Source organism: Botryllus schlosseri, chromosome 2, assembly GCF_051294905.1.
Source record: "Botryllus schlosseri isolate E-star chromosome 2, Bs_hap1, whole genome shotgun sequence".
NCBI lineage: Eukaryota > Metazoa > Chordata > Ascidiacea > Stolidobranchia > Styelidae > Botryllus > Botryllus schlosseri.
In genome coordinates this window covers 4,238,022-4,259,501 of record NC_137237.1, presented here as the reverse complement: position 1 = coordinate 4,259,501, position 21,480 = coordinate 4,238,022, and the positions used below count along the sequence as shown (strand labels likewise).

General features: G+C 43.0%; 1 protein-coding gene across 1 annotated transcript; it reads right to left on the bottom strand.

Moving 5' to 3' along the window:
• Window positions 1-10,558: 10,558 nt before the first annotated feature.
• Window positions 10,559-18,349, bottom strand: LOC145433075 (uncharacterized). The gene is made up of 3 exons (XM_080309981.1): window positions 17,287-18,349; window positions 15,373-16,186; window positions 10,559-13,336 (listed from the first exon to the last, which is right to left on the bottom strand). Exons 1-3 carry the CDS (start codon window positions 17,800-17,802, stop codon window positions 13,251-13,253), a joined length of 1,416 nt encoding a protein of 471 aa, XP_080166107.1. The 5' UTR covers window positions 17,803-18,349; the 3' UTR covers window positions 10,559-13,250.
• Window positions 18,350-21,480: the final 3,131 nt, after the last annotated feature.

Here is a 21,480-nt window from a genome sequence, read left to right as displayed (position 1 = left end):
CCGGCGATGGCAACGGCATTGCATCGATGGAGAGTGAGCTGATATCACTAAGCATTAGCTAAGCATAAGCAAGCATATTGTCTTGGCGTGCGATGGCCCAGACACTGCCGTGACTGAGACGCTTAGAAAACGGCATCAGACGTTCCGACAAGATCAAACATTAGGATGGGATAGTCTTTCAGCTAGTTACAGGGGCGGGCAACTTCTCGAGTCAGCGGGCCGGATATAGGAAAATTAAGTACTTGGCGGGCCGGATTGCTGAATCGATACATTATTTGCCCATTTGTTCACATATACATTTACATGGAATAAATCGTATAGTATTTTAACGAAGCAATGTTGTTTCGAAGCAATTTCTCGCCGATAATGACGAAGATAATGTGGATTTGAGAACAGCATTGTCATGTGGTCAAGCTTTTTTGAACACGCCCCTTTTTGATAGTGAGAAATTCCGCGCCATCCATGCTAGCCATCCCAACGGATAGTTTATTGGCATTAAAGGTTATGGCTATTGATGAGAGAATTCTCAAATATGAAATTCAGACAATACATACAGTAAACAGCATGAGGTTGTGGTATATCGCGCGAAACGCGAAAATTTTTTCAGTTAACTGTGACTTCGCGCCCCCTTCAGATGCTTTCATGCCCCCAGCTGGAGAACCACTGTCATACATGCACCGCTATATCCGCTTCTCTCTGATCAATCAACACAAGGTGCAATCCTTAATTAAGATTAAGTTGCTCGATAAGCCCGATACCCCAAATTTACCAAGATATCAATCCATATAGGCTTGGGTCGTTGGGTGGGTGGCGAGTTTGCGCAGTGGTATAATCCACAGCTACAATACCCAATGTGTTGTGGGTTCGAGTCCGACACTAGAATTTCTACTTAAGTGTTGGAGGTTTATCTAGGCTCCTCCTCGCCATTTCATCGGCATAACATAACTTTTGTCTCACAAAAGCCTGTACTTGTGCCGTGCTACCAGTTGGCGGTTACGGGGGTCCGTGGACATATGAGCATGCGACATTACAGCATGCGAGACTTCGGCATGCGACAATTTGGCATGCGACACATGAGCATGTGGGTTAAACTACGGGTTAGGGGTAGTAGGTTAGGGTTGTATTTATGGTTGGGTTAGGGTTAGGTTGTAGGTTAGGCTAGGTTAGGTTAGGTTAGGCTATGTTTCGGGTTAGGGTAAGTTTTAGGCTTATACAGTCACATGCTGAAGTGACGCATGCTGATGTGTTCCATGCTGAACTATCGTTTTCCACTGTGTCGCATGCTCATATGTCGGGCAACCGGTTACGGGATCAAAAATAAGAAATATCGGCCTGGTGTAAATGACCATTGCAGTCCACAAACACCATGATTACCACAAACAACATTGGAGTTAAGTACACAGTAAATGCTGACAGTGCAAGTGTTCTCGCTTCGACGAACTTACCCGTAAGCTCCACTCTGGCACGCTGCGAAGTGCGCACACACGAATATAGGCTATTAACATACAGTCACTAAAATTTGACGTAGTAAGCAAGTAGTGGGGAATCTCGGCAGTCTGATCGGCCGCGGGCCACATTATCATGTAAGACGAGAAGCTGACCGCGGGCCGGACAAAATGCCGTCGCGGGCCGTATGTTGCCCGGCCCTGAGCTAGTAGCATGTCTGTCTATAGCCCCAATATCGATTCATTATAGTTGCTGGAAAGCGTCGTCAGGTATCGTACGCAGCTCATAGTTCAAAATAAAATGACGTTTATGATCATGATATGTCTTGTTGTGGGCCCGTCTGTACTATTTTAATAAAATATTACTCCTTTTGTGGTAACCATGCCCGTTGCCCATCGCCCATGTTAGAGAGTACGGCGTTGTAGTCATGTGAAGTTTTAAAAACGTGTTTTTTCAACTGCGTGGCCTAACCATCGCCCATCATTCGTCGAGTGATCGTCGCCGCGTGCGGAGCTCGTAATTGTCTCTGCTACAGGTAGATAATTGGTCGCCGAAAGCGTTCGAATACCGAAGAAAGTCGTTACGTGGAATTGCTTATAGCTTGTTGTACCCAGATAAGTGCATTAAGTGAAGGGACAGATACATTGCTCCCTTGTTGTTAAAATGGAGGTGTCGGATCACACTTCCCTAAGGAAGCGGGTCCGACCAGAAGACGAGAACCTTGGCGATAGCGATGAGAGTTGCAGTACAGATGCTAAGATTCCTGCCAGACACTATGCGCCACCTTCATCGTCCAACAGTGCTGAAAACGTAGCTAGTGGGGCGCTGTGCTCCGATGGAAATAATTTAAAGGTTTTGGTGACCGGTACAAATAGGCCGTTAAGGCAATATCACCCCACCGCAGTCAACAGTGCAATATTTCACCTTGTCGGTAGTTCGGAAAGCATTCGCATGCTTAACTCTGGCGATCTGCTTATATCTTGTGTTAACGCTAAGCAAGTAAAGAAACTCCTGGAATGCGATACGCTCACCCACGCAAAGACTAACATCCCGATTAAGGCCTCCGTTTTCTTACCCAAACCCCCAACATCTAGGGCTGTGATCTGGGGCGTGCCCATAGAGATATCAGATGACGAGTTGCTGGACGGGTTCCAAAAGTACAAGGTTTCCTATGTCAAACGATTTCGTAGGAAGACAGACGAAGGCTTTGAACCTTGCCAATCAGTTCTTTTGAATTTCACTAGCACTACAGTCCCCCGGTTTCTAACATTCGCCTATCTCCGATTCCCAACCCGACCGTACAACCCGCCACCGACCAGATGCTACAACTGCAACCGTTTCGGCCATACAGCGACGAAATGCCGTGGAAAACATTGCTGTACCAAATGTGGGGGATCAGATCATGAGCACAGCGACTGTAAAAATTTAGTACAATGTCTCAATTGTAACAAACCGCATAGTGCCGCTTACGCAGGCTGCCCTAAATACAAGGAAGAAGCGCGGATACAAATAATTAAAGAACGCAATCAGGTTTCCTACTCCGAGGCGAAAGAAACCCTACTACTACGCGAAAATCCTAGCCCGATTACGCCAGATGTAGAGCTCGCTAGTAATAACGTTCCAAGCCGAGACCTCGCGTACTCGCAAGCGCTTAGACATGGTAGAAGGAATACATCGCGCATTACGACACCAGCCCCCAACGACGCCGACCTACGCTACTTCGTGCCTCGTAATAACCAACGTTTCGATAATGAGCCCATACCCCGAGAACCCCCAGTCCGAGTCCATAGCACAGCTGCAGCAATAGCACAACTCGATCCAATTCGCCTACTAGCGCTTGTTGCGGAAATCGTACAACTTGCTGTTACAGCATGCAAAGACGGGAATAGCAATGTATTTAGCCTAGTCGCGGAAGTTTCCTCCAAATACCTGGGGTACACAGTTGAGAGTGCAACCCTTAAATCAGTCTCTGATACTTGCAACAACCGTTGTCAGTCCTCTGCTCTGTCTGCATCAGAACAGCCTTCAGCTTGACCCAATCGCTGAACCTGATGCAATGGAACTGTCGCGGTATCTATCGAAAATTGCATGAACTCAAACACTATGTCGCGACGCTAGAAGCGAAACCTGACGTTATAATTCTGCAGGAGACGCATCTTGTTGAAAGGTACTCTCCTAGGATACATGGCTATACCATATATCGGCAAGACAAAACTCTTCACTCGGGTGGGTTATGCATTTTCGTCGTTGAAACTCTCTCATCAAGTCTTCTTTTTACAAAACAATCCAAACTCGAAGTTCTCGCGGTGAAGGTTTGCAATATTACCATCTGTAATGTCTACATACCCCCAGACTGTACGTTGAATCGATGCGACCTGCAGTTTTTCGATAGTTTATCGTCAAGGGCCATTATATGCGGTGATTTCAACGCTCACCATACGTCGTGGAGCCACATGAACAACCAACGCGGAACGCTGCTTTATGATGTTATGGACCATCATAGCATGGTGTTACTGAATTCAGGGTCTCCTACCAGACTCAACATCTCAACTAATGCAGTGAATCGCTGGTCCCTTATCGATTTAACACTGGTCTCTAGAGATATTGCGGCAAAATGCCTGACTACGGTATCAGAGCGACTTCTTGGGAGCGATCATCTTGTCGTCTTCACCACCTACAACGACAGGATCCTTCGCAGAATACCAAGACCGCCAAGATGGATGTTTAATAGAGCAGACTGGCCTACATTTTCGAGACTTGTGAACGACCAACTATGCTCATATGACCTTCGAGATGTCAATGCCGAAAGTTTGAACGAAACCATAACAAAATTCCTGCTCGTCTCTGCTGAGGAAACAATACCGCGTCTGAAGACCCCCGAAAAGAACCCAGTGCCTTGGTGGACTGCAACGTGTCAAAGAGCAATCCGTCGTAAAAAAGCAGCTTTTCAGAAAATGAAGCGGACATTCTCCACAGCAGACGTGGTACAGTTCAAGAAGATGAGAGCAGAATGCCGAAAAACGATCTTGGCAGCAAAACGCACATGCTGGGAGGAATTCTGTGCATCCTTGAACGAGCACTCGGGTTTTAAAAAGGTATGGAATGTGGTAAGGTCAATCTCCGGTCAAACTGCATCTCGAGCAATCACACATATCGTTGACAATAATATCACTATTTCGGACGACTATGAAAAAGCTAATGTATTCGGCAAACTCTTTTGTGATGTCAGCAGCTCCAATCACTACACAGAGGCATTCCAGTCGCACCAAATGTGTGATAGCATGATTCAGCCTATTTTTTCCTCTTCTACTGCGGACCCAATTAATATCCCTTTCAGCCGGGAAGAAATGATGTCCGCAATTGCTTCACGTGGTAAATCGTCTCCCGGCGGTGACTCAATTTGCTATCAAATGCTTAAAAATTTATCTCAGAACTCGCTCACTGATCTTCTTGCGTTGTTCAACAGATCGTTGAACAAAAGTGAAATACCCGAATCCTGGAAGCGATCAGTTGTCGTCCCCATCCTGAAAAGTGGAAAACTTAAGTCTCAACCCAAGTCGTATAGGCCAATCTCATTAACTAGTCACATTTGTAAAATAATGGAAACCATGATTGTGTACAGGTTGAAGTGGTACGTTGAATCGAACAATCTATTATCTCCCAGTCAATCCGGTTTTCGTCAACGTCGGAGCACTCTCGATCACATTCTGCGTCTCCACGATACCGCCTACAAAGCGATCAACAATCAGAGATCAGTTGTTTCCGTTTTCATCGATTTCCAGAGTGCATACGATATGGTATGGAGAAAAGGTTTGCTGTATAAACTTTCCCAGATGGGAATACGAGGTAACATGCTTTTGTGGATTGAAAACTTTCTGACGGAGCGGGTGTTTCAAGTGAGAGTTGGAAACTCTCTTTCGGCAGAATATACCCTTGAAAATGGCTTGCCCCAGGGTTGTGTGATTAGCCCGATTCTGTTCTCGATTATGATTAATGATCTACCACAGATTATTAAATGTGACCATGCGATGTATGCAGACGATGTTGCTGTTTGGGACAGTGGATTGTCTATCCCATCACTCGCTGATAATGTGCAAATATCCCTCAACGCCATACACGACTGGTGCCAAAAGTGGGGCTTCATTATTTCGGAATCCAAGACCGTGGCCATGATATTCTCTCGCAAACGAAAATTCCCCCAGGTGTCCTTGCATCTCGGAGGTAAATCCATTTTAGTGCAAAATACGGTGAGGTATTTAGGAGTGACTTTCGACAAAACATTGTCCTACAAATACCACATCGACAAGATCGTCGATAAATGTAGCAAACGACTCAACCTTATACGAACTCTTACAGGGACGGCATGGGGCGCTGGTAAAAGATCCCTCTTGATGCTATATAGAGCATTGATACGTCCTGTCATAGAGTATGGGATGGTAGCATACTTCTTTGCCCCGAAGTGTCACCTTGCGAAAGTCCAAACAATCCAGAACCGTGCACTACGTCTCTGCTGTGGGGCGATGCGAAGCTCACCTATATGCGCGCTACAAGCTGCTTGTAATGAGATGCCGCTCAGTCTTCGTCATATCCAGCTATGTCTCAACCTCCGTTGTAAATTGCAAACGGTGCCATCGATGATTCCGTACCATGAACAGCTCATAGAAGGAACTTGGCACGAGATTTATCATCTAACAAACCCCAACTTCAGAACATTTAATATAATCACACAGATACCCTCACTGCGAGCAGTTAAACTGCATACCAAGCCAACCTCTCTTCCCGCCCCATGGACCGCGCCGTGTCTAAACGTCGATCTCGAACTTTGCGAGACTATATCGAAGTGCTCCACGCCACCAGTTATCTTATCTAATAGCCTGGATTTCATTTTTGAAAAATACGCAGGTTTCCTAACGATGTACACTGACGGATCCAAGACCGAGAACGGTGTTGGCTACGGCCTGTTCATTCCCGCCCACTCCGTTCAATTATCCAAAGCGTTACCGAGTGCATATTCCAGTTATTCCGCCGAATTGAGCGCCATTCTTCATGCCTTGAAGTGGATTACAGAACATGGCTCATCGCACTCTCGGTATATCATTCTGTCAGATTGTCTCGGTGCCCTCAAATCTATTTCAAATGTATCGCGAACACAGCTACCGTGCAGCACCAACGCTATTTTACTAAATATTTTCGAATCCTTACTTCAGATCACCAATCTGCGCCTCCATGTAACTCTGGCTTGGATCCCAGGACACAGTGGGATCTCGGGTAATACTCAAGCCGATGAACTTGCTAGGACGGCATCGTTATGTCCTCCTCCAACCGATGCAGCGACAGTTTCGCTACCTGAAGCCAAGGCCTTAATCAGATCCCTGTGTGTTGACCTCTGGCAAGAACAATACCGTTCTTCGGACACCGGGTCGCACTACCGTCAGTTCCGAGAATCAATCCTCGCGCCTGCGCCGATGCTCTCCAATCGTCTATTCGACTCCATCATGTTCCGGCTCCGCACTGGACACTGCAAGCTGAAGAGTCACCTATTTAAAATCGGTTGTGTTCCGTCCCCCCTTTGTGAACGTTGTCACGTACCTGAAACGGTGTACCATTTTGTTATTGTATGTCCGGAATATCAATTTTATCGCAGATTTCTGCGCGACGAGTGTACTAGGCTCAATCTTCATTTCACTTTGTTTCACGTGTTGTCTAACCCAGCCTTATCGCCCGCTGTTGCTGAATTTGTTCTATCAAGTGGTAGATACATCTGAGTGCCGTTGTCATGCTGAGTGCCCTTTTCTTGAATTTTCTTGAGTGCCCTTTTCTTGATTTTTTCCTGATCTTATTTGCGTCCGTGGCACACAAGACCTTAACAGGTGATAAGTGCCACTGAAAACCTTTAATAATAATAATAATAACCATCGCCCATGCTAGCCGGGAGTCAGTACGGCGTTGTACTAATGTAAAGTTTTAAAAACTAGGATGTTGTTCGCAGTCTACAGCTACTATGCAAGCAGGCTAGCCTATTATTATTCGCCACAATATCTACTATGACTGTACGGTGTAAGGCGATGGCGACTTGGCATTGGATTTCCCTTCGCGAGAGGGGTATTCTTGTCAACTCGCTGCACTATGCCGTTTTCCAAGTCTGACGTGAACTGCTCCTTCCAGAAAAGTAATGATATGTCCATTACCCAATTGTTCTTGTCCAACTCGTGGGTCGTGGGTAGGATCCCCGGCCGGGTCAGGCCAGAGACCAGATTGGTAACACTGGTATCCATTACTTCTCCGCTTGTCGCTCAACATTATCGGGATCAGCATGATGGAAACGTGGAGCAAGACTTGGAGAAATCATTACAAGGCTATTTCTGCAGCTGCGCCTTCCTTGTCCAGCGGCATATGATATGCATATCATGCACTCGTGGTATGCACAGGGCCGTAACAGTACTTCGCCAGCCCCCCAAAAAACGTTGGTCTTGGGCCCCCCATAGGGTGATAAACCGGACTTCTGGGGGGCTTCGCCCCCCAGACCCCTCTTTGTCTACCCGCTCTTTGCCGCTACTTGTCATTAATAGTGGGTGTTCGTTTAGTGAGCTACCTATTCTAGCCTAGACGCCCGAAGCGCGAAAAATTTCAAAAATTCGTGATTGAATCGGTCAGTATCATCTGGAATTGCATATATATTGCTATCACTTTTTATCTGCTGACGTAATCAGATTTACCGATAGAGCTGAGTGAGATGTATTTGAAAAGGTAGGACCCCTCAATATTAATTGAACATCTTCGGGCGTATACCCGTTCGCAGGAACGAAACAGAACTTCATCAGGTCCCAAAAAACTTGGGTCTTGGGCTCCCATAGGGTGATAAACCGCCCCCCCCCCCCGATGTATTGATCGCTTTTGCCACGAAATCAGTCGTACTGTTTAGTGAGCCAGCGCTACGCGCAAAATTTTTCGATAATTAATGATATAATCGGTCAATAAGATCGGGAATTGCATATTTATTGCTATCAATTTCTTGTCCTCTCTGCTCACTTTATCAGACTTACCGGTAGAGCTGAGTGAGGTGTCTTGGAAACTGTAGGGCGCGTAAATAATAATTAAACATCTTCAAGCGGGCGGACCCGTTGGTATACCTTCGTTACATAATGTTATTTCGTAACCTCCTGTCTGCTATATGAAAAAATATAGAATCGAGCAAACGTACTAAACTAAAAGACGCACACGATTTCAAATTAGTATTTCTTTACTGGCGTATAATTCTTCCCTGCGGGATGGAATTCGTCTTCTGAGGTTCAGATTGCCAAGACAGGAACATTCGGCGCCATTCATTTAGGAGCCTAGGCTATGGACAATTAAACCTTTATGTATTTTGTATATATAACAAAGTTTTCGGTCAGCGTAAGGGCAGTCCTTTTCGGCCAAGGTTTTTACGCTGCCGATCGATCGTTCTGGCACAATTGGAGTCTCATGTAATATGTCCTAAATCGTTATATGTCTTGGTGCGCTGTGTCGCGGTATTGGCCAACGCCGATAAGCCAATTTCTAAAAGTCTTGCGTGTTCTTTTCTTTGGAGAAGAGTACCAAATAATAATGATATGTGGCACCTTGAAATCGCGCATAGCGCGAAAAAATTTGAAATGTTGCATAAATTTTCAAAAATTACTCTATAATTTACGTTAATTCACGAAGTAATTTTGGGCCCCCTTCGAGCTCGCCCCCCCCCCCCCAAGTGAGGGGTTTGGGGTGCGGCAGTTACGGTGCTGGGTATGCATATATGCAGTATGCACACATCGTGTGTATGTCACCTCATGAGTCGGTGTATATGCCGCAAGAACATCAAGGACAAAAATAAATATGCGTGGCCGGTAATGTACACATTGTAGATGCCACGAATCAACCCAGGCTAGGCGATTACTGATTTCAGAAAGACCGGCATGTGGTTTCATCCAACCTGGTGCGCAGTCCAGTAATTCATGTATCTGGCCCGTACGCTAATCTACAAGCCTTCGGCGAATTCCACTAATCACAGAAGCAAAATAACACCACATTACACATCTATAAGTACATTAGTGTCTGTAAAATGTTGGTGCACAATTTGAACTGTGCGTCAAAAAAGTGTTAAAAGAACAAAGTCATTAAAATATTACAAAAAGATTATAATGAATAGTTACTACAAATCAGTGTGATTTCTGGTTCGTGAGACGGTTGTGTGTTTTGACCTCCAGCGAACTCCTTGGGTTCGTGCGAAGGGTGAACCCGGTTGGGAACCACTACTACATTAGGTCTCATCGCCTGATGTTTTGGCTCCACCTACAGAATGGGGATTTATTTGACTGTAGTGCATCTTTTCTACAAACGGTTTGATACAAGACGCAATGTTTCATTGAATGGTCTGATCAAGTCGGTGTTTAGTGAACTAGTGACGTTGGTAGCAGGACTATTAGTGACAAACACTACTTGCGGCATCACCTCATGTTTATCCATCTTGATTCATACATACTTCACAGAAACTGCCGGCCTGACTGGCACGCTCCAAACAGTCGCGTGCACAAGCTGTTTGTTATTTTGTATTCGGTCAGAAGCAGCAAACAGTTTGTCAGAACTACGAAAACCACAGCGGTATCACAATATTCTTTGTTGTTGCCATGCATCCAGATTCCAGACCGCTCTGTCTACGCAAATGATGAAGTCATTTCCATTCGGATTTAGTTTCTGATTGGATCCGTTTCGAAAGCCAACTTACGCGCAAGCATTCCTCCTTTAATCTTCGCGTCATTAGCGGGCCTGGGATATTTCAATTGGTGTCAGTTTAATGTAATCACAGGGGCGTTATCCAAATTGTTTATCAGCCTAACGAAATCTCTTATCTGTCGTCGCGGCGTAGGGTAATAGCGTGTAGCTAGAAATCATAAATATTATTCCTTCTAGTAATAGCGAAACTGATTGATTACTCACTAACGTGGAGCCGCTTGTCAAACGCCTCAAAACTATCCTCAAACATCACCCTACGTTTTGAGTTCATGAGGCCGATGGGGGATGTGCTGTAGCCTACATACTACCTAAATCTGTTACGCCATGAAACTACTGGCAGCGATAATATGTGAATCAAAGGAGCTGTTGCAAAACTGAGTTTTTATTTCCCAGAATTAAGGCAATGATCGGTAAGTGATGAAAATACATAACGCTTCCGAAATACACTACGCAATGAACAGACGGTACTAGAAGCGACTATGAAAAATTCTGCAAGCGAAACAAAAATTCAAACGATATACTCAAGAAAATGCAGTTGTCGACATACCACCGGGAATACGGTAGAAGAGTACAATTTACCCACAAATTCTTTTGAAATGTTTTAGTCATCATTTTAGATTAAACCACGCGGTAATGTACCATTTGCACATTCAACTGAGCGCTTGGCAATATACATAAGGTAATGTTCTGACATTTCGTCTGCTGATACACTTCTAGTTATATCAAACAGTATCTTAAGCCGCGACATATATTATTTATCAAGATGAAAATGAAATGAAAGTGTGGCAAGAAACAACGCCGAAGTAATAATGAATTTGCGTTATGGCAGACTTGGACAACCAGACGATTTTTAGCTTTTCTAAATTAAATAGCAATTAGAATTAGAATTACTGAATTCGCCAAAACTTCAAATTGGGTCAATTTCAGTGCATATCAAATCACAGTTCATCCTCATAACAGTCATAAGCACGAGCATGGTAAATGTCTATACACCATGCTTGGCTCGTTTCACACTATGTGCAGATCTCCTGCAGCATTTACAGGAAAAACAGATATTAAATCAGAATTAAAATTGGGGCAAAGAAACATTTCACAAATTATATAAGGATTAGATTACCGGCATTTCGCTTTAATTAGTCTAATTAACTAGTTGTCCAAGTCTGAGTTACGGACGGTAGTATCGTCCAAGTTCACTGTTCAGTTCAGTATATGGATAAGTTCGTCATTTCGATACACGACAAGACTGCGATAAAATGAAAAGATAGAAATGAGTCGAAAAACAGAAATAAAAGGCACGTAAATTGTACACTGATTAAAAATAACAAAGAAGAAGGCAAAAAAGTTAAGCGTAATAGATAAGGCAGATCGTGGTTTTGCAATCTGGGGCGCAGACTATAGTATGTTCAATTGAAGTTCTATACCTCCAAGAAGCTCTTCGTTGCTTAAATGCTCATGTTACCCCACTGTGTGGTACATTACTACTCGACGGACTTGGTTATATGAAATAAGGAGATGGTATACTGGAAATTGAACCAATAGCATTTATTAAGAACATCGAAAACAAATTAACTTCACCGAAATTCTACAACGCGGTATCTCGTTACCCAAATCGGACACGCCCTATGTCGAGCAGCTGTGATTTGAAACGGTCCAATATTCTCGATTGAATCTTTGCTATGCATGTCATATTTATCACGCTTAACAAAAATTGGAAGAGCCTGCAGAGGTGCAGAACTTAATATACAATTGAATGGTGTATTCGTATTGAAATAAACCCAAATATTTTTAGCTTACACTCGTCAGGGGTAATCGTTAGCATAGAGAATCGGAAAGGACATCGTGCATCAACAATCGTATCACCAAATACGACCTCAACGCAGCAGAAATTAATCGACTACTCAATCTAGTTCGCAACGGATATCGTCCCGGTTATGTTATCAAGACATTAATAAACACGCAGGAAATAATATTTTTCACGGCGAGACAGCCACCAGTAATAATAAATTAGCATAGACGTTTCGAAAGTCACTTCCTTTGTATATCCAGGCACATCACTTCCCAGACGGAGTGATTTATCGACGGAAAATGTTCGAAAATATGGGACGCATGTAAAATTATGCAAGACGCTCATTCGTTGTCGGGTTACCACGGAAATAGCTCTGTATTTATCGTATATCTATTTATCATGATAAAATACAATGTCGACGTAATGAAATGTGGATGACAACGTTTCTGGGATGTATTTGACGAGATGCTTGGAGGTACAAAACTTCAATAAACCATTGAATAATACATTCATGTTGAAAAAAAACTCGAAAATCATCTCGTATATCAACAATCGTGTCTGGGATGTGAAATTGGTCCTGGCGTACCCATTTTCACATTTTCAGTAGTTGTAATATCTTCATGTTGAAATAGACCCGAACATTTTCGCCTGACACTCGTCAAGCGTAATCATCAGCAACTAGTCGAGAATTGAAATGAAGTTTTTACATCAATAATGGTAAGATGATTCTAGTTTCTGTCGACAACCCCCTGACGTGTGTCAGCCGAAAATAGTCGGATTCATTTCAATATGAATATACTATTCACTTGTATATTGAAGTTCGGTACCTCCAGGAAGCTGTTATACGACGATTGTTGCTAATCGACAGTCTACGGGTTCTGATAGGAGTTAGGGAATTGGCAAGAGTTTAGCTATTCGGCACCACCTTGTTGAAATCGTAGAAATGATTGAAGTAAACTCATACTCCCTACAAACTTCAAAATGGCTGCGCGCTTTTATCGCGGCAGCGTTGATTTATCACGGGATAAAGTTGCGACATGTACCAATACAGTAAATATAAAAAGTCACCAAATGCGTGTGGCTCTCGGCACTCGGAAGCAAAAATAGACACCGTCGCTGTCGGTGACGCAAAATATTACTCATTCATACCCGTCCCTGCGTTATCAAGAGTTCTGACATTTGATTTCGGTTATACCAAACCGCACATCCTGATACATATTTGCGGCGGGTTCCCGGCAGTGTGTTTTCGCGGTTTCGAGTCTGCTGACTTTTACGCGGTGCAGCTCGATTCTACAACTCTGGTGGCTCCAAAACACGGCAACTCCGCGTTTCCGGACGCGGTGAATATCCCGGAACCTGCAAAATGTACCGTTTCACAGTCCACATTCAAATCGAAATACATGCAATTTCTACTGAATGAATACTAGTCAACTTTCGAGGATAGTGGATCTCGATGTGACTTATCGATACATGAATCATTCATTTTCATCACTAGCCATTTTATGTTCTCCCTCATTTCTTTTCTTCTAATCGTCAAGGGCTAAGCCCTGGTGGGTGTCTGATTTTAAAGACTACTTCGGGGCCTGCGATAACTTAAGTAGGCCCCGACTACTCCAAGTCGTTTCGACATTTTCCTAACTGTTAATTGCATCGCAGTCTTGTGGTGTTTTGAAATGAGGAAATTTAATAATTATAATGATACTGATCAGTGCGTGTGCCTTGAGATATCGCTATAGTGTATAGGCTATATGCGATCAGAGCACAGAATAAAGGGAGTGGCCGTGTGTGCACTGAGTAGTGAGAAACTGCGCATTGTACATCCATCACGCTGAATTAGTGTATTTTGTTTTAACAATCCCACATTTTCGTAAACAAATGAATCATCGCGAACCTTTTAAATTTGACTTGCAATTTTGATACGAGGATGTGTAACTTGAACTCGATGCGGTCTGAATATAATTTCATGTGTACGGATAGAGCACCAATACGGGTGATACGGTAAAAACGCACTCCGAATAACTTCGAATCGTAAAAGCATCCAATTATCATAAACCGTTTCTTCATTTTATGGCCGCGTGCGTTTATCAGAAGTAATGTTATACTTGGAAGCCGGTCAAAGTACCACGTGAAGGATTGTCCCTGAGGATTTCGAATAATGCGCTGTGTGGTTAATGGTTATGCAATTGTAGTCAATTGAGTTCCGATGTCTTGTGCATTGTGTTCGAAGTCCTGCTGTTTCGCTAAATAGACGTTGTATCATTGTCATTTATAGCTAAATATCGCTAACTTTGATATCAATGTAATCGTTTGAAATCGGAGTTTGATCGGAACAATCGTCAACATACCGTGTCGTTTTATACGAGCCGCTGAGTCAATGCATAACTGTTCAAGGCTGAGCTTATGGATTGCAACCGTGCGTGTGCGATGCACGTTTTCAGTTTTCAAATTTACTGCCATGAATATTAGGCATGTCTCGTTAATCAGTGGTGGGATTAGTTTCACAAGTTCATAGATTTGTAACCCTACGACAATGTTTTGCGTTCCCACCCATTCCGACGGGGGAAAAGTCAAATCAAACAGTTCTTATGGCGATATATCATATGTCGGGGCTCTGTATTCGAGTACGACCCCGACAAGGCGCCGGAAAATGGCACAGGCAACGTGATACCACTTGGATATATCTTTATATAATTGATGCATGTGTGTAAAAGTGCAGTTAGATGATAGAAACTGCTGATCACATGATTCGGACCCTACGATGTAGCACAAATTTCGTAATATACCTATATTCAACTCATGCTGCTGCCGTTTCAGTGTTCACGGTGTTTCCACTATTTTGGGCATTTTACACTAGGCCGATAGTCGCCATCATTGTGATTCCACATTTTCAACATGTATTTAAATCGTTGTTGTGAAGTTGTAGAATTACCGCTGTGAATTATCGCTCAATTGCAAGTGGCGGAAGCGATTTCCAAGACATGCCAATACAGAAATGCTACTTCAAGTCGAATAGAATATATGGAAGGCATGGAAAGTTCCCAAGTTGTTTTCGAAGTAGATTTGGTTGCGGGATCGCATACGATTAGCGGTTAATCGGAGATGGCTACATTCGAAATTAAAAGATTCATTGACGCGACCAACTCAAAATGACTGATGACACCACGAATGGGTGCAATCTTTGAAAACGTACGCGGCTACCGCGATACAGGGACTATTTCATTTATAAACGTGACTTTCTACTTTTCAAATTCCAAATCGGAAAAAGCAAGTAGTGCTCCCTGAAAATCTGTTGGATAGAATTGGAAATAGACTACAAACATGGTTTGACTAAGTAGTGCGAATATGTACGTACAAGTACATGTACAGTATACCCTGTACAGTGTACAGCTTACCGTTTACAGTCGATGTCGATATCCTTATGCTGGCGGCCGATACCGTCTTCAGTTCCGCGAACTTGCTCTGCATCGATTTGCTCTCTTGCATCGCGCCTACTTCATTTTCAGCTTCCCCCCATTGGTAGTTTCCATCGGGAATCAGCGTTATTTCAGCCACTACGGACGATTGCAGGTCACCGCCAGCGTCTTCAACATTGTTTTGATAACATCCGGGCTCATACGCGGTTGGTCCAGCTGATTCGATCGTTGGTAGGCTTTGTAAATTCGCGATTTGATAACCTTGTTGCTCTGAGTCGTTCGGGGGAAGGAATTGGGAATATCGCCTGCTAAAAGACGACGCTCCGGGTAGAGGAAGCGGTGCGTATGGTAAATATGGCACGAAGTCGTCGTAGGTCGCGAATGATTCGCTGACATATCCCTGGTTTTCGCGGATGGTGGGTATAATACTGTATCCAATCAGTGTGTTACCGTAATGATTACTTATGGTCGGGTTGTGACTGAGGTCTTGTTGACTGGTCGGCGATACTTCTCCGTCAAAATGCGGCGTTGGATAGTTTGTGTAGCATTTGTGAAGTTGCGGTTGGGCTTGGTGAGGGGTTGATGTTATGATGTCGGGATGCGCGGGCGGTATGTTGTGTTCTATCAAGGACGGGGGGATGTTTTCGAGCTCCATGGCCCAGACAGCTTCTGGCCAACCTGTGCGTCCTTTCTTTCTAAGCGATATGTCGTCACATAGATTACGGTTGCTTGGGTAGCTGTTGTTTCTTTCGTGTCCCGGGTCTTCGGGTTTTGTCGCTACACTGGTTTGCTTCTGTGTAAAGAATTATGCTTTGATGTGGCGGGATAGCGTAGTGGTATAAGCCAATACTGCAACGCCAATGGGTTGCGGGTCCAAGTCCGACCGAGGCCGACTTCAGCTCGCCATATCATCCATGCAAGCGGTGTCTTATAAAAGCCTAGAAGTTGGCCGTGCTACAAGTCGGCAGCTACAGAATTAAAATGAAACACATTGGCCTGGTGTAAATGACCAATTGACCATTTAGTAGTCGACAAAAACCATGAATACCACAAACAAACAATCATGCTTTGATGAATTGCAATTTGCTAACTCGTTATTGTAGGTATTATTCGCTGTGTTCTGTGAGAGATTAAATCGGGATCTCGATCCGCGGTATAGTGTACCATAGGATACAACCATGGAACCACGAGTGAATGCGATTTCATTTCCCTATCAGAATTTTCAGTGGCCTCTTTTATTGGTACTACATGCAGCACATTGCAAGGCTCACGTGACAGCGTGCCGCAAAAATAAATTGAATTGAAACGAAAGCAATAACCGATGACACATGACAATCCAAAAATGCAACTGATAACCCTATTAGCTATTACTAACAGCGAATGCGGTGTCTTAGAAAGGCCTAGAAAGAAGGTGGGGCGTGCTACCAGTCGGCAGGCCAGGAAGCATGATAAAGAACTATGGTCCTGTTGTAAATGACCAATTGACCGTAGTAGTCCAAACGCCATTAATACCAAAATAACGACTCGTTTGTACTCTTGAACATAGAATATGCGTATTTTTAATGGCAATAAGTGTTACATTCTTTCGAACGGGCCTCTACTAAATTATTCTGGTACTTGGGAGACATGCTAGGCGCGTGTCTATGGATATATATGAACCGGTTTCGTATAAACCACAGAAATTGGTAGCACTTTTCATCTTGTAATTACATATTTTGATAGAAATCTAATAATTTTTTACCTAGTACAATTTAAAATTACTATTTGCGACCCTGATTTTGAGCTCGTCGTTAAAGGGGGGCCATTTAGATCCAAAAGAGGAGCAACATCGCTCTCGAAGTGCAAACATATTTTATTATAAATAAATCAAAAATTAAAATACAAAGGACCTACCCGATGCAGTTCCCGTCGTCTTTCTCGCGACCTCAGCGCTTTCAAGTCAGCGCGAAATTCCCTCCCGTCTCGCACGTCTTCCGGGTCCGAGTTCCGCACGATATCCGTCAGGTATTGGATATAAGACGTGGCCAGTCGCAGCGTCTTGATCTTGGACAGCTTCGTATCGAGAGGCACGTTCGGGATACGTCGTCGCAAGTCTGAAAAGGCGGAATTGATGCATTCCGTTCGCTTCTTCTCCTTTTTGCATCCTCGCGATCGGACGAAATTCGTATCGTCTGAAATCCCGGTGGGAGGTGACACTGTGTACTGTGTGCCATCGATACCGTTGCCGATGTAATTCATAATGTTTTCTGCGTTTGCGTAGTCTGTTTTGACATCGTAGTATTTTCCTGTGATCGAATCAAGATTCGCGCTCGTGCCGTCGTTGCTTTGGCATAACTCGTTGTTTGTAGACTCGACCCCTCCCGTCGGACTCGGGCGATGCTGAGGTACATCGTCTGTCAAAACTCCCATTCTTGACAGAACCTATCAACTTACTGGTAGGAAATAAACGCGTTGGGCGAGTAGTAACAGTTTCTGTAAATTTGAAGTCACGTTTAAAAGCCCGGTCTATATTGTCTTATCGCTGCAATCAGCCTCGAATAAAATCATAGGTATTATTATATATTATATGACTTCTATTTCGATCAATAACAGAACCTCTCCGACTCGGCACTTGACGATACACAAAAATATTACCTATTTGCATTCTGCTGTACTTTCTCACCGTCACCGGTAAAGGATATCGCTTCTATAACACCATATGCATAAGTGTATGCTTAGGAATCTATACTTGCTCCATTTACTCTGTCAGTTGATGTATATCTTGGCATACAAAATGGCGACCCTTTACTTTCTTCTTATCACTGAAAGTAACATGGTAGCGCAGTTTGTGAGGTAATAAGCACACGCTGCCTGTCTGTTAGTCTTATATAGCATTTCTGTTAGCAATGAAATCATAACTATACAGACAATCCCAACTTTTGCCCTTTCTTGAATCGCCAATCTCTCTTTTAAATAGGATATGCTGGAAGGATTTCTCATTTATGTCTGGCATATTGTTAAATAACAGTTTGGTGATGTGACAAGAATCATCAACTGCAACTGAAACATCTGACTACATCTGAATTGGTTTTTATGTGAAGAAAGCGATGTGGGAAAAGTCGCTTACTTATATTTCAGAGTCATTCACGCAACATGCAGACGTACTCTTAATCCTATGTATATCCCGTGGTTCCTATATACAGGAGTGCTGATTTGAGTTTACTATACGGTAAAATAACGAAGCGAATTAGGGAGTTGACAATAAAATGCTTAGATTTCGCTCTTTAAATTGTGAATCAACTGTCAGAAGTTTGAGCAAGGTAACCTCGGAATGCAAACATCAATTGTGAACACGGTAGCTCCTATCATTTAATTGAGTCCGTTTCTAATTGCTTGCTAGATATTGCACGATTAGAATTCCACAAATCTTTTAGACGGGTAGGCTATTCATTCAACCTATCTCCCAAGGGAACACGCAGAGACTACCACAATTGTATAGAAAACTGCTTGGTGAACAAAATGCACAATGCTGATGGGTTTTGTGTACATCGTGATTCCACTCTTGTTGGGCATCCAAATGATATCCATTCCATGGTTTTAATGCTATTCCGATTAATTTTGCTAAGGTAATTTAATAGGGCCGGGCACAATGATTCGAGTACTCGAATCCGAATCGAGTATTTAATAATGATTCGAGTCGAGTAGAAAAATACGATATTTTCGAGTACTGAAATTATACGATCCTCGTCACTGAAATGTATATTTATCAACGAGAATTATAGTTTAGATACTATTTTCCACTGTGGGGGCCTTGTAACCTTGATTGGCCGTATCGCAGCATACAAAACATATACCAAGGTCCGAACGTTACTGGAAATAAAACATTTCCGAAGTCATGATCATCCCACAACATTGTCACAAAGTGCAATGAAATCGGTATGGTCGAAAAAATACAAAACCATCTTTAATGTGATTATTATTATTATTATTGATGAAAAGATGAGTGACGCTTTTCGCCTGTAAGGCCAGGTGCGTCAGGGACTAGAATGAGCGATATACCAAAATATGGGCAAGAACCGATTTACAAGTAAGTACCACAAGATATAACAAATTCTGCAACATGGGATAACATTTCGGGGATGATCAGTAGATTTTCGAGTGTTGCAGTGATTTTGAGCTCGCGCGCCCTGTCGAATAAAAAGTTCCGATGAAAATCATATCGATTGCAGTGCAGCAAAAAAATGCTCGACTGTTTCAGGTACTGTACAATGGTCGCATAGGTCGGTGTCGCTACATCCAATTTTATATAAATGCGCTTTCAGGCGGCAATGGGTCTTTAATGTGATGGATAACATGCGTTATATTCTTTTTGGCGACATAAAAGGTACAAATTTGAACTTTGACATATTTATGTTCTGTTATGACGTCATAGTGAGTGATACTCGAATACTCGACTCGAAGCATAATACGTGATTCAGAATCGAATCACGCAGGTACTCGATGAAGACCAGCCCTATAATTTAAATATACACGTCAATATTTAAATCGATTTAATTAATTAATCTCCCTCTCACGCACGAATAGCTAAAATGAAAGTTCCATGGCAGCGGTTTTCAACCCGAGTGAATACACGGGAAAGTTGCGTCACGGCTTTCCTCTCTGCCGAATTGGGTCACTGGGTCGTTGATTCGAATCCTCGAATCTGAATCGAGCATTAATTTTAATGATTCGCGTCACGCAGTGAGATATGATATTTTCGAATACTAAAATTATACGTTTCGCGACGAGAACGGAAGACATCATGCTCTCCGCCCAACAACCAGAGCATGACCAATAGCGAACCCGAATAGGGGCGCAGGAGGGCTATTACACATGTATTTGGTATGATCGAAAAAAGATATCAAATTATCTTTGATGTGGTGTGGTGTGTAACCTGAATTGCTTTCTTTGTGATCGCTAATGATGTGATTTGCGATACTTAAACTTTCCAAATCATCGAGACTGTTGTGACCTCAGTAGGGTTGCATTTAAAATAAAAATAAATTTAAAACAAACAAGTTTAAAACAAGGCCCTTGTTTAAAACATGTTTTTTATTGTTTTGTTTGTTTGTTTTTCACGCCATGATGTCACGCAGAGTCAATTTTGACGTCATATTGGATTGACATTGACAATTGAAACTATTGGGTAAATATAGCTCCTTTGACGAAATATCTGTACTATTACTGTTGAACCGACTATTTTGAGGGTTTCAACCATTCCATATCGATATACGTCGGCTATATAGGGTAGTAATTGTCCGTACGCTCATACAACATGCTGTATGAGCAATTATGGCATAATTTTGCAATTAAAAAAACAAAAACAAAATTTAAATGCCTTTGTTTAAAACATGATTTAAACAAAGTGTTTTAAAACACCGTTTGTTATAACTGCAACCCCGGACCTCCGTTAGTGATACTCGAAAACTCGACTCGAATCGATTCAGAATCGAATCAATCGGGTATAGTTTGTCCAGCCCGTCCTTATACGTACTTTAACCCACGATTCTGTGAATCTGCGTATGTAACGCAGATCCAATACATTACTAATTTACCTAAATAATTTGAGTTAAGCCCGGTTAGATTCCACGGTTTCCCGTCCATTGGTGTTTGGAGCTCCGGGATTGCGAGGGGGGAAAATGATGGGACTGAGTCTGTTGACTCCATAATCCTGTGGCTGCGCCGTCAAAACACCACCACGGCGCAGAAGAAAATATACTGACTATATCACTACACCTCCCTATCCGCGTTATTTAATTGGCATCGCGAGGTGCGTATTTACAAGCCAAAATGTGCCACGGTTTTAAAAAAGTGTGGAGAGTCAACAAGCAGATTGGTCACATGAAATAAGTTCAGCACTGTACATTCTGAGCAAACTGGATTCTGTAATTCCACGATCTTGGAATTTTGCAACATTTTGAATTTATCGCGGGGACTCGAGCGTTAATGAGTTTTCAAAGGGTGCCCGTCGAGAGTCGATTTCTTTTCTTCGCGAAGATATACGCCTTCAAACAATTAGTAATATTTAACTAGCAAAAATCAGTTCCAGTACTCTATTCCCGTAGTTGG

Coding starts and splice junctions, on each gene's coding strand:
- LOC145433075 (XM_080309981.1), bottom strand. CDS start 17,802: ATGGGAGTTTTGACAGACGATGTACCTCAGCATCGCCCGAGTCCGACG. Junction 16,187..17,286: donor GACGACGGGAACTGCATCGG/GTAGGTCCTTTG, acceptor TTCTTTACACAG/AAGCAAACCAGTGTAGCGAC. Junction 13,337..15,372: donor ATCGACATCGACTGTAAACG/GTAAGCTGTACA, acceptor TACATTTTGCAG/GTTCCGGGATATTCACCGCG.